The sequence below is a fragment of the Oncorhynchus mykiss genome, chromosome 3 (assembly GCF_013265735.2).
Source record: "Oncorhynchus mykiss isolate Arlee chromosome 3, USDA_OmykA_1.1, whole genome shotgun sequence".
NCBI lineage: Eukaryota > Metazoa > Chordata > Actinopteri > Salmoniformes > Salmonidae > Oncorhynchus > Oncorhynchus mykiss.
The window spans coordinates 10936373-10949439 of NC_048567.1; the positions used below are offsets into that span (position 1 = coordinate 10936373).

The window sequence follows — 13067 nt, forward strand, 5'->3', positions numbered from 1 at the left end:
AAAAACCCAGTGCCATTTCACTATACCTGCATTTCGCAACACCCACAATAACATCTGCTAAAAATGTGTATGCGACCAATAAAATGTGATTTTCCCTATAATCCTCAGTTACCAACAGCAACATTCTCTTTCAGTCATTTCAGTTGCAATTTTTATACTTTTTTTGAAAGGAAGGACTGGACAGTACAAGACAAATAAACAACCATACAGAGCGCATCAGGAAGGACATCATTCTTTTCTCCATGTCAAACTCTTAACAGCTTACTCAGTTCTAGGAACTACTAATTCTTAGCCTGAAATTTGGCACCAAATCGAAACTGTATCGTTGCCTCACTACAAAAGAAACAGAAGACTATTTTTCTCTTGAGACAACATCCATCACTACAATGCAATCTTTCTACTGCCATCTTTTGCTGACATTAATTTTCCTCCGTCACAGGCTTTCCTTCCTATCCTCTTTCGTATTTTTCTCAGTCCTCTCCGATTTGCTGAGACATTTATGTTGACCAAGCAATAACTTTGCACACATTTTTTGGTATTTTTGTTATCCCGGGTTTAACCCAAGTACTCCGCACTAGTCCTCTCTCTAATACCCCTTTGTCAGAATGAGCAGTTTTGACCCTTACCTCTCCAGCCAGATGCTCCTCTCTCTCTTTATCCTCCTTTCCCACTCTCTCTCATGCTCCAGGACGAGTGTGAGTCCCCCGCCACACTCCTCCTTTTTCTGTCTTTCTTGGGAATTTGTGTCACAGACCCATCCCAAATCCATGTAATCCCTCTAAGTCCATCTGTTACTGTACTTTCTCCCATATCAGTCTCCCTCCCTCCCTAGTACCCCCCTCTACCTTTCTTGACTAACCCCAACTCAACTTTCACCCACTCTTGGCACCATCCCATGTCATGTCATTACAGTGTTTGTGTTTGAATTGTTGCACTCATCTCAATCTGTGTGGGGTTATATTTAGTGTAAGTATCCTAGTCGGACAGGTTATGCCCCCTGTGCAAAGCCAAATCCTGACATTTTCCTATTAATGTCTATAATTGTCTGGAGACAACACAGGGGACAGAGTGGGTTTACTGTATATAGTCATGATTTATTTACATTTGGTTATGTACAGCAAAACAAACAAGAAATTAGCAATGACAACATTGGTTTAGGCAAGGAAGGAGTATAAACAATATTGTGTGTGTATGCGTTTGAACTGAAAAGGGCTAAAAACTGTTAACCCCAGGCTTGAGATTTACAATAATGTAGAACAAGCTTCCCATCGCTGCCAAAACACTGAAAAACACAGAGGGTAAGAGTTACTCTTTTAGAATAGGAAAGGGAGCACAAAACATCAGCTGAAGTATTTAGCGGGTATTTAATAGGGACGGTCAAGGCCATGGGTCAAGATGGGGTCAAGTGGACACTACCACCCTGACCCTTAGATCAGGTGAACTGTGCCTGATAAACCTTCAGCCTTTACCCCAGCGTTAACAGGCCTGAAGAGAATTAGATAGTAAGTCATATGTGATGCTGGCTCGGTCATACAGGCTTGCAATGAGAATAGTGGAGCTTCTGCCAAACATCTATACAGTTCCTTCTGATCTGTAAACACTGAAGGGGTAGCCTTGGGCTAGAGGCTATTTTGTAACCAAATTCTCAGAATCACCTCACATCTTTTCTCACATAATCTTGTTTATGATATTACAGACACCTTAATGCATACGTTTACATTTTATTATGATCTAAACCTTAAAAATAAAACAAAAACATTTTCCTTGTTACTAGCCTCTCAATGGCTAATACATAGCATCAGCAATCCAGGGTTTATATACATCCTTGGTGAATACTCCAGGCCTGTATTGACATAACACATACAGTAGTGTACTGGCCCCAGGGAACAGTAGTCACTGTGGAGATAAGCTCCATCTCACAGGGAATTGCTCATTTAGACCTCCCTCCGGTGGTCAACTAACTTACCACAGGACAAGTAGATAACAGAAAAACTGCATTTCCCAAGGCCTCCAGAAATGATTTCAAATGAAAAGTACTCACTTCAAACAGGACTCCTACTTCCTGATCAGGCGAGGGAGAGAATGACTGGTTGACGTAAATGAACTGTGTGGAGAGAGAGATTTTTTTTATTGTTTATTATCTATTTCACTTGCCAATAAAGCCCATTGTGTGTGTGTGTGTGTGTGTGTGTGTGTGTGTGTGTGTGTGTGTGTGTGTGTGTGTGTGTGTGTGTGTGTGTGTGTGTGTGTGTGTGTGTGTGTGTGTGTGTGTGTGTGTGTGTGTGTGTGTGAGAGTGAGTGAGTGAGAGAGAGTGAGAAATGGGTGTTTAGAATCATTGAACAAGCTGACACACTATGGTCCCAGATCAAAGGCCACAGTGGGTGCATATCAAGGGGCCAGGATGCTTTCTCCAGTTCATACCTCAGTCACAGACAGAAGGGGTAGTCCAGACATGTCACAGGGGCTATAAAGCTGAAGCATCCGTTAAGAACGGTCAAACAGGGAATTGGTTTCAATCGTTTTTCCACCATTCATTTCTCTTAGGGGATTTTTAGAAACACTTAAATGAAGAGCTGCGTTTCATGTAGGCTTACCCTGGCATGACGCTTAGATAACCATGTCAATATCTCTCCGACAAGGTGACTTTTACCAATATATTCACCTCTATTTATCCTCAGATTCAAATATGATAATTAGCATCAGACTAGGCACCCTGCAAGACTGCAAATCCCTGCACGCTTCTGCACATCATCAGACTAGGCACCCTGCAAGACTACAAATCCCTGCACGCTTCTGCACGTCATCAGACTAGGCACCCTGCAAGACTACAAATCCCTGCACGCTTCTGCACATCATCAGACTAGGCACCCTGCAAGACTGCAAATCCCTGCACGCTTCTGCACGTCATCAGACTAGGCACCCTGCAAGACTACAAATCCCTGCACGCTTCTGCACGTCATCAGACTAGGCACCCTGCAAGACTACAAATCCCTGCACGCTTCTGCACGTCATCTCTAGCTGGCACCTTTGCTAACAGGTACATTTTAAGAAATGTTGCCAATTTATTAATTACAACATTTAGCTAACATTAGATAATTACTCCAGAGATTCTTACCTTTGCCTCAATTCGGCACTTGTAGTTCTTTATAATAGCCACATTAGCAGATAATTAGCATTTCATTTGTTGGGGGGTAAATACAGGCAAATATATTGATAAAAGTCACCATGTCTGAGAGAAGTTTACACGGTTATCTAAACGTCACACCAGAGTAAGTGGTGTGGGGGCTGTGCTTTGGCAAAGTGGGTGGGGTTATATCCTTCCTGTTTGGCCCTGTCCGGGGGTGTCCTCAGATGGGGCCACAGTGTCTCCTGACCCCTCTTGTCTCAGCCTCCAGTATTTATGCTGCAGTAGTTTATGTGTCGGGGGGCTAGGGTCAGTTTGTTATATCTGGAGTACTTCTCCTGTCCTATTCGGTGTCCTGGTGTGAATTTAAGTGTGCTCTCTCTAATTCTCTCTTTCTTTCTCTCTCTCTCTCGGAGGACCTGAGCCCTAGGACCATGCCTCAGGACTACCTGACATGATGACTCCTTGCTGTCCCCAGTCCACCTGGCCGTGCTGCTGCTCCAGTTTCAACTGTTCTGCCTTATTATTATTGGACCATGCTGGTCATTTATGAACATTTGAACATCTTGGCCATGTTCTGTTATAATCTCCACCCGGCACAGCCAGAAGAGGACTGGCCACCCCACATAGCCTGGTTCCTCTCTAGGTTTCTTCCTAGGTTTTGGCCTTTCTAGGGAGTTTTTCCTAGCCACCGTGCTTCTACACCTGCATTGCTTGCTGTTTGGGGTTTTAGGCTGGGTTTCTGTACAGCACTTTGAGATATCAGCTGATGTACGAAGGGCTATATAAATCAATTTGATTTGATTTGATTTTGATTTGAGTAAGCCTACACAAAACACAGCCTTTATTTTAAGTGTTTCTAAAAATCCCCTATGGGAAAAATGAATGGTGGAAAAACAATTGGAACCATTTCCCTGTTTGACCGCTAGGTTTTATGGGTATAATGACTCATACTGTGATACTCTATAGGATCGTGCTAGGCTTTACTTGCTCCCACTGTAAAACGACACAGATGAACCATCTTAGGTTAGTTCTAAACATATCTTTGCTTCATTGGTGCATATACCAGAGGTATCACCTGTCCACTTCCTCTAGCTGGAGGGAAGGAGGCAAGAGACAACTATTGAGAAGCACGCACACAATAACTCACCAGCTGTTCATTGGCCTCCATCTTGAGGAATCGAGAGATGAATTGAGAGAGTGATTGCACTGTCCTCCCTTTCTCTACCGACCATTTCTTTGTCTTCATGATGGGGGTGTCTCCTACTGCCTTCAACAACACATCAACTTGGGAGAGGAGGATGAATGGAGAATGAGAGAGAGACAGAATACATGTATATTTTGCATAGCATAACAATAGACTGCTAGACTAAAGTTAATACCCTGATCTGTTATTGGTCACATACACATGATTAGCAGATGTTATTGCAAGTGTAGCGAAATGCTTGTACTTCTAGTTCCAACAGTGCAGCATTATCTAACATGTATTATCTGACATGTAATCAAACAATTCCACAACAGCTACCTAATACACACAAATCTAAGTAAAGGAATGGAATAAGAATATATACATATAAATATATGGAGGGGCAATGACAGAGCGGCATAGGCAAGATGCAATAGATGGTATAAAATGCAATATATACATATGAGATGAGTGATATGTAAACATTATTAAAGTGACTAGTGATCGATGTATTAGCCACATAATTTTGCAACCTAAACTATCATAGGTTTGCAGCTATGTTATAGTCAGCTGGAAAAATACGTATATCTTGGACTGTGAAATCATTATAACCATGACCATGACACACGCCGTAATGTCTGAAAGTGGATTTTGGCATGTTCTATGTAGTAAGAAAAGAAGAAAAAAGAAGATGTCTCAGCCTTAAAGAAAAATGTGTATAATGTGTTAAAGTAAGAGGTAAACATAGTTTGAAATGCAAGCAAACGTGAACCATTCAGCCAGCGCCCGCCCTACTTAAAACATATGAACATCCCTGACCATCGATTCGCTGTTCACAAAATTGTTTCAATTATATTGACTGAGACAACTGTCAATCAACCTCTTCCGGGTCAGTTTACTTGTAAACAGAAAGCACGATATCTTACTGTAATTTTAACTGTGAGTCAAACACTCGCTCATAATTTACTTTTTTTCTTATCGTCTGCCATCCCCGAGTCTTCCGTAGGCTGTTGTGGGGTTGAAGGCTCATCTTTTTGCGTTTCTGTAGGAGACTCTGCGTTGTCAGACATCCTCAGCAGTCCTTATCATGAGTGTGTGCACTAGATTCTGACACGCACTCGTTATGGGGAAAACGCTGCATGCTATTGGCCGAAACCAATGTCAATGTTCAATGCATCTCATTCGATTGGTGTATTGGAAATTGGGGCGTTTTAGGGTAATTTGTGAACAGTGGTCGTAGTTGACAGTTGATCTCTTGGTTTTTCCATCTATTCGTGAATTGTTGAGGTGTGTTGTCAATGCAATTATCGCTGTCTCTGTTTAGCCAATATATTTTTCAGCTTGATCTAGCAATCAATGTCTAATTATATGACAGTCTTGGTCCTTTATTTCACATGCTGAATGTTGGCTGTGTACTGTATGTGTAACCCCGTTTACTCTGTCATAAATCTAAAATGTTCCTAGATTTTGCTAATAAGGAGGGGGTGTCAACTGTCCGGTAGCTGAAGAAAGTTGGACCTTCAAGTTCAACCATTCCACACGTCGACCCCCCACTATCAACTATCAACAGTACGTTTGATTATTTTGCCTTTACCAATTTAATGTTTATATACTTTCTTTTGATAGGCATTCCTGGACATGCATTCCTTTAAAGTTGACATGCATTCCTTTAAAGTTGACATGCATTGAAAACATTACAGTGAAATATCTAAATCTGCTATAGCTATGTGACATACGAGTTCCCTATGAGCATACCCACTGTTTACATTTATTTAACTAGGCAAGTCAGTTAAGAACAAATTCTTATTTTCAATGACGGCCTAGGAACAGGGGCAGAACAACAGATTTGTACCTTGTCAGCTCAGGGAATTCGGTTTCTAGTCCAACACTCTAACCACTAGGCTACCCTGCCAGCATGACATTGAAATAATTACATTCATTGAATCCTCTTGTTGTCTCGTCTGTGACTTGAGTTGAATAAATAAATGTTAAGAGTTGAGAACATGATTTTGCTGTCACAAATGTTTTCTGTCACAGTCCTCTGAATCTGATCCATTGAGCACCCCTTTGATGTAGTACTTCTTCTAGACTCTTCTATTCTCTCCATTTTCTCACTACACATTGCTCTCTCAGTGGCAGGGATTGGCAGACTGTCAACAAAGGGCTCAGTACTCTTACTGTGTGACATGCAGGAGAAGTTCAGACCCAACATCTTCCAGTTCACCAACATTGTCAGCAACGCAGCCAGACTGCTACAGGTACACACACACACACACATATTCATACAGCTCATTACAAATTAAAGTTGTTGCCACCCACATAGCAGCCAATACAAATTCAATGTGTGTGTGTCCACACCCCAGGCAGCCCGTGTTCTGGGCATCCCCCCCATAGTGACAGAGCAGTACCCTAAAGGCCTGGGTCCCACGGTGCCTGAGCTGGGGGCTGGGGACCTGACAGCCCACGCCAAGACCAAGTTCACCATGATGATAGAGCCAGTGGAGAAGGAGCTCAAAGCCCTGGGAGATCCCAAGATAGCCATCCTCTGTGGGATAGAGACACAGGCCTGCATCGCGGTGAGACCACAGGGTCAGATATGACTGGAATTGGTCCCTAAGCTCAGATCTGTGATCAGTTTTTCCCTACCTGCATCTAAGAGCCGTGTTCAGATTGACCCTTGGGAACAAGTTCATAATTAATTGAATTTACTGTAAATAGGGCTCATCTATCTTTTCTTCTCCCACTAATTAGTGCACGACCTTTGACCTGCTGGAGAAGGGTATGGAGGTGCATATCGTGGCTGATGCCGTCTCATCCAGAAGGTACTCCCTACTCCCTCCTGTGTTCCCTACTATTTCTCTTCAATATGACAATACTGTTTTTCTTCAATGACATATGCTCAAATTTTCACTGGTTAAACATTTCTGGTGCTGAGATATTATTTTCCATCTCCAGTCAGACAGACCGGTTGTTTGCCCTGTCCCGGTTGAGGCAGAGTGGAGCCTTCCTGACCACCACAGAGGCCGTCCTACTACAGCTAGTGCAAGATGCCCAACACCCCAACTTTAGAGAGGTACTGTACCATGTGACCTCCACCTTTCAGAATACACACACTGCCTATTGTCTTATCTGTTAGTGTTGTGATTACACTCAGCCTGTTACATGGTAATTACATATGTTATTACACAAGTCGTTACTCTTGTATAAGCCTATGTATTGTAAATAGTGTCCAGCAGTGGATGAATCTGGAATGTTCATGTGATGGTGTTTCCTTCCATAGATCCAGAAGCTGTTGGTCCAGCCATCCCCTGACACAGCCTTGCTGGCCTTCTTCAGCTCTCTGTAGAGAAGACAAGCTCCTTCTTGTTGTCTGTGAAATCATCTGAAACACTGTGTGAACACAAGTACGGAAATAAACCCATGCTGCTGTTTTCCATGCTGACTGCTGATTGTTGATCATCTTTGAAATGGGGGGTAAATGGAGAAGGGAGCATATATAGAAGCCATTTGATGACATCATATTACTGTTGTGAGTTTTGCTTTGCTCTGTATATTTTTTGTATTTTATTTGATTTATTTCACCTTTATTTAACCAGGTAGGCAAGTTGAGAAAAAGTTCTCATTTACAATTGCGACCTGGCCAAGATAAAGCAAAGCAATTCGACACATACAACGACACAGAGTTACACATGGAGTAAAACAAACATACAGTCAATAATACAGTAGAAAAATAAGTCTATATACAATGTGAGCAAATGAGGTGAGATAAGGGAGGTGAAGGCAAAAAAAGGCCATGGTGGCGAAGTAAATACAATACAGCAAGTAAAACACTGAAATTGTAGATTTGCAGTGGAAGAATGTGCAAAGTAGAGATAGAAATAATGGGGTGCAAAGGAGCAAAATAAATAAATACAGTCGGGAAGAGGTAGTTGTTTGGGCTAAATTATAGATGGGCTATGTACAGGTGCAGTAATCTGTGAGCTGCTCTGACAGCTGGTGCTTAAAGCTAGTGAGGGAGACAAGTGTTTCCAGTTTCAGAGATTTTTGTAGTTGGTTCCAGTCATTGGCAGCAGAGAACTGGAAGTAGAGGCAGCTAAAGGAAGAATTGGTTTTGGGGGTGACCAGAGAGATATATCTGCTAGAGCGCGTGCTACAGGTGTATGCTGGTAGGCTTACATCTTTCCTACTCCAAATCACATTTTTGTTGTCACTTGCTTGGTAAACAGCAGGTGTAGACTTAACAGTGAAACGTTTTCTTGTGGGCCCTTCCCAACAATGCAGAGAGAAAGAAAATAGAAATAGTAGAACAATAATAACAAAAGGTACATAATGAGTAATAATAACTATATACACAGGGTACCAGTACTGAATCCACGTGCAGGAGTACAAGGTAATTGAGGTAAATATGTACATACAGGTAAAGGTAGGGATATAGTGACTAGGCAACGAGATAGATAATAAACAGTAACAGCAGTGTATGTGCTGAGTGAAGAGTTAGTGCAAAAATGCATATATTCCAGGTAGCTATAGGTTAAGTATTTAGCTAACTATTTAGCAGTCTCATAGCTTGGGGTAGAGGCTGTTCAGGGTCCTGTTGGTTTCAGACTTGGTGCATCGGTACTGCTTGCCATACGGTAGCAGAGAGAACAGTCTGACTTGGGAGGCTGGAGTCGTTGACCATATTTAGGGCTTTCCTCTGACACTTCCACTCCACCTTCTACAGTCCACAGGGGAGAGATGAGACAGAGGACTAGGTAAAAGTTCATAAATTATCCTATAGACACTGAAATTTGGTCACTTTTGTATTTTCATTCTTAACACCCCACGGAATGAAGGTCTGGTAATCTAATCCTAGAACTGTGGCAACTTCCTCAAGCAGACAAGGGGTGTAGACAACCCTTCAGAGGAGGAGGAACAGAATCTGTGATGTCACAGAGGGGGAGGAGTGGATGACCTCATTCAGGGGCAGACTGAAAGGGAGGGGAAGATAGAGGGAGAGAAAAAGGAAGCAGTCTGCTATACATTTTTTTCTCCAGACTGAAACTTTCAAAAAGAGAAAAGACTATAAGAAAGCCGGTGAGGATCAACCGATTGGGAATGAGAGCGAGAGATAAAGAAAAAGGGAGGAATAACACTAACCTGACACTGAGTATACTGCACAACTGATGAGAACATCAAATATTATGTGTTTGAGGCCTTGGGGCCTTCATTGACCAAGGAGGGAGAGGTAAGTCAATCACTCTTACTCCTAGCTAAACAGAAACCTGTAAACAAACACTTGAAGTGCTAAGACACATAACAAAGTCAGTCTCTATGAGTGTTATAGTTCCATTGAAACACAACATGTGAAATGTAAACAACACCATCTAAAACTGCAGTGCTGACGACAGTATTGCATTACTGTGGTGAGTCTTACTGTAATGTTGTTCTATAGAACTGTTCTTATACGTGTTATATTCTACAGCAGGTGGCCACTTCTAGTCCTGGAGGGTTGCAGTGTGTGCAGGCTTTTACTCCAACCCTCAGAGCCCTGACAGAGAGAGCATGTCTTCTAACTTGGACTCCAGTCTAACCAGCATAGACTGGCTCCCCCAGCTGGGAATCAGCTCACTGCGATCAGGAAGAGAGAGAGGAGGAGAAGAGGGGGAGAGAAAGAAAGAGAGAGGGAGAGAGAGAAGTGATCTTCCTACATCCATCCCTGTCCCCTTTCCTTCCTCTGGATCCAAAGCCAAGCCCCCTCACAGCTATGCCACCCTCATCGCCATGGCGATAGGTGCTGCCCCCAGCAGGAAGTTGAGTTTGAATGACATCTACACGTGGATCAGTGACATGTTCCCCTACTACAGCAGATCTGCCAGGGGATGGAAGGTGCAGTAATCAGAAATAATCCAAACTCTCCATGTGCAAACTATCCAAAGTCCTTTATCCAAAATGATTGTGTTACTGCAATACATGTTCATGCTGATTTTGCCTCCCAGAACTCCATCCGCCATAACCTGTCCCTCAATAAATGCTTCCGGAAGGTTCCTCGACCCCAAAGTGACCCTGGGAAGGTGAGTCATTCTAAAAACATTCAAACAGTGAATGTTTCAAACGGCCACAATGTTGCCACGTGAAGACATTAGGGCCCAGTGCACTCAGTAATCCACTGTATTCTGTGAAATACGATACATAGGCTAGAAATAGATAAAAGTATGATATTTCAAAATATACTGAATATATTACAGTTTCATACTTGTTGGTACTTTTGTAGTAATACTTATAAATTGTGAGAACCCTCCACCTCTTGTGTTTCCAGGGTTCCTATTGGATGATGGACGGCTCCTCAGAGCCCAATCCGCTGAGAGGAACCAAGCGTCCGTATCCATCGGAAGAGGAGGAGGGGTCCATCCAGGTCCCCAATGTCTCAGTGATGCAGGCAGAGAAACAGCATTCACCCCAGACAGACCATTATAGGCCTTTAGCATCGCCACAGACAGACCATTATAGGCCTTTAGCATCTCCACAGACAGACCATTATAGGCCTTTAGCATCTCCACAGACAGACCATTATAGGTATTTAGAATCGCCACAGGAACTCAGTCAACAACTATCCCCCCCACCATGCAAGGTAGAGTAAGTTCAGTCCCAACAAATAGATAAAGATCATGGGTTTTACAACCAAATAATAAGCTGTTGTTGTCTATCACCTTGGTTCCACAGCAACGGCCACCCTATATCCAGTCCCCTGTCTCCTCTCTCCCTGTCCCCCATGATACTGTCTCCCCATCTACTGCCTCTGCTACTCTCCCTTCTCTTTCTATCCCTCACTCTCTCCCCTCTCTTTCTGTCCCTCACTCTCTCCCCTCTCTTTCTATCCCTCACTCTCTCCCCTCTCTTTCTGTCCCTCACTCTCTCCCCTCTCTTTCTGTCCCTCACTCTCTCCCCTCTCTTTCTGTTCCTCACTCTCTCCCCTCTCTTTCTGTCCCTCACTCTCTCCCCTCTCTTTCTATCCCTCACTCTCTCCCCTCTCTTTCTGTTCCTCACTCTCTCCCCTCTCTTTCTGTCCCTCACTCTCTCCCCTCTCTTTCTATCCCTCACTCTCTCCCCTCTCTTTCTGCTCCTCACTCTACTGTCTCCTCTTCTGTCTCCCCTCAAACTCTCCCTTCTTCTGTTCCCGTTCTCTCTGTTCCCTCTCTTTCTGTCCCATCTCTTTCTGTTGCCCCCACCTACGCCTCGTCACACTCCTGTGATCCCCTTCTCCGTTTCTCCTTCTCTGATCTGAACCTGCCAGACCTCTACACCTCCTTCCAGTCCCTCTGCAGAAGCGTCAGGGAGAGAGTGGCCTCGCAATGTACGTTCTCTCTCACTTTCTAAATGAGTGTTTTTATTCATATCTGTCTATGCTGTCAGAGAATCTGTGTATGTGAATGTTTAACTCTCTCGCTCTCTCTCCCTGTAGCGGACGTGGGTCCATTATTCGTGTTGACCAATGACAGTACCCCACTGCACACCCCAACCCTCCCCCCTCTTTCCCCTCACCCTGTACTGTCTGTAGCACCCGGGCCTCCTCCTGAGGCAGACAGACTGTCTCACAGCAGTGGTGATTATAACAACTCCACACCTGAACACCTTAGTACTTCAAAAACCTATTCAACTGTGCCTGTAGGTTTGTCACTGCACTGTGTGAATATGATACGGTAACTAACTCTTTGACAACCTATACCACCTCTCTCTCTGTTTGTCTCTGTAGTGGTGCCAGCAGACTGGTTCAGTACTACAGACACTCTGAAGGAGAGCTTTAGGGTCGCCAGCAGTCTGGACTGGGCCAACATTGACCTCACTAGCCACCCAGGTCACTTAACAAACTACATGATAATTATAGATCAATGCTACCCATTGTTTCTATTGACAAGAATAGTTATCACATTGACAATCTTCCTCTTTCTCCCTGCTATTCGTTTTTCCCCTCCTCCCTCTCTCCTCCAGATCTACTGGAGAGCATGCGCCAGGCCGAGCTCTGTGATTGGGCGCTGGAGCCGACGCTCTTCACTTCGCTCTGTGATTCGTTGAACCGTTTCTTCACTCATAAGGGCCTAATTGGCTCGTCCTCCGGTAACAACTCCCCATTGGCCCATGGTTCCCCTCAATCTCTGCTCCTCCCACCCCTTACTCACAACATCCCCACCCTGGCCACCCTAACCCACCCCTCTCCCCTAGCCTACCCCCCTCTGGTCCCCCCTTCCAGCAGTGGGCAGCCCCCCAGGAGGCCCCTCCACCCCCAAACTCAGGGTGTACAGAGGCCCCACCTGACCCAACCTGGAGCTCCTCAGACCAATGGTGAGACCTCAGCCACAAGACACCTTTGTAAACTATTGACAGTATTTTAGCTCTACAACTTCCAGTACTCAGTAGTGGTGTTTTGGCAAGTGTTTTCATTGCAAAGCCTTTTTTTTTTTTTACAAGTAATATTTTCTACCAGTGTAAAGCTTTGCTTCACTCAATGGTACATGTTGGGATTATTTAGTCAAATATAGTATCACTCTGATGTAATCAAAAGGCTTCCTCTCCTTGTTGCTTCCTGTTTCCTTGCCCTCATTACCACTAATGTAACTATGACAGAGCTGGGTTGGGTTGGTAAGGTAGAAAGTCCACCCCAGTCACATCATGACATCACATAGTGAAGGAGATGAGGAAACAGGAAGTGTTAATAGGGAAGTGAATATTAAACTGCCTTGAAAGGAACTTAAGTTGTACTCCTTGTATTAGTTTGAGGT

At 43.8% G+C, this 13067-nt stretch overlaps 3 protein-coding genes across 3 annotated transcripts; 2 read left to right on the forward strand and 1 right to left on the reverse strand.

The window, feature by feature from the left end:
* Nucleotides 1–1069: 1069 nt before the first annotated feature.
* LOC110537203 (ATG12 autophagy related 12 homolog (S. cerevisiae)) lies at nucleotides 1070–5423 on the reverse strand. The gene is made up of 4 exons (XM_036968666.1): nucleotides 5279–5423; nucleotides 4276–4412; nucleotides 2042–2104; nucleotides 1070–1282 (listed from the first exon to the last, which is right to left on the reverse strand). The coding sequence occupies exons 1-4, from the start codon at nucleotides 5379–5381 to the stop codon at nucleotides 1223–1225; spliced, it is 363 nt and encodes a 120-aa protein (XP_036824561.1). The 5' UTR covers nucleotides 5382–5423; the 3' UTR covers nucleotides 1070–1222.
* isoc2 (isochorismatase domain containing 2) lies at nucleotides 5409–7753 on the forward strand. The gene is made up of 7 exons (XM_021623027.2): nucleotides 5409–5598; nucleotides 5776–5880; nucleotides 6445–6569; nucleotides 6675–6887; nucleotides 7063–7133; nucleotides 7267–7384; nucleotides 7592–7753. Coding segments are annotated over exons 2-7 (594 nt in total). The 5' UTR covers nucleotides 5409–5598; nucleotides 5776–5879; the 3' UTR covers nucleotides 7658–7753.
* A 1499-nt stretch (nucleotides 7754–9252) lies between these two features.
* Nucleotides 9253–11160, forward strand: foxj2 (forkhead box J2). The gene is made up of 4 exons (XM_021623014.2): nucleotides 9253–9538; nucleotides 9776–10179; nucleotides 10290–10364; nucleotides 10610–11160. Exons 2-4 carry the CDS (start codon nucleotides 9856–9858, stop codon nucleotides 10928–10930), a joined length of 720 nt encoding a protein of 239 aa, XP_021478689.2. The 5' UTR covers nucleotides 9253–9538; nucleotides 9776–9855; the 3' UTR covers nucleotides 10931–11160.
* The last annotated feature ends 1907 nt before the right edge of the window (nucleotides 11161–13067 follow it).

Coding starts and splice junctions, on each gene's coding strand:
- LOC110537203 (XM_036968666.1), bottom strand. CDS start 5,381: ATGTCTGACAACGCAGAGTCTCCTACAGAAACGCAAAAAGATGAGCCT. Junction 4,413..5,278: donor GGCAGACGATAAGAAAAAAA/GTAAATTATGAG, acceptor TCCTCTCCCAAG/TTGATGTGTTGTTGAAGGCA. Junction 2,105..4,275: donor TGGAGGCCAATGAACAGCTG/GTGAGTTATTGT, acceptor CTCTCCACACAG/TTCATTTACGTCAACCAGTC.
- foxj2 (XM_021623014.2), top strand. CDS start 9,856: ATGTCTTCTAACTTGGACTCCAGTCTAACCAGCATAGACTGGCTCCCC. Junction 10,180..10,289: donor GATCTGCCAGGGGATGGAAG/GTGCAGTAATCA, acceptor TTTGCCTCCCAG/AACTCCATCCGCCATAACCT. Junction 10,365..10,609: donor CCCAAAGTGACCCTGGGAAG/GTGAGTCATTCT, acceptor TTGTGTTTCCAG/GGTTCCTATTGGATGATGGA.
- isoc2 (XM_021623027.2), top strand. Junction 6,570..6,674: donor ACGCAGCCAGACTGCTACAG/GTACACACACAC, acceptor TCCACACCCCAG/GCAGCCCGTGTTCTGGGCAT. Junction 7,134..7,266: donor GATGCCGTCTCATCCAGAAG/GTACTCCCTACT, acceptor TTCCATCTCCAG/TCAGACAGACCGGTTGTTTG.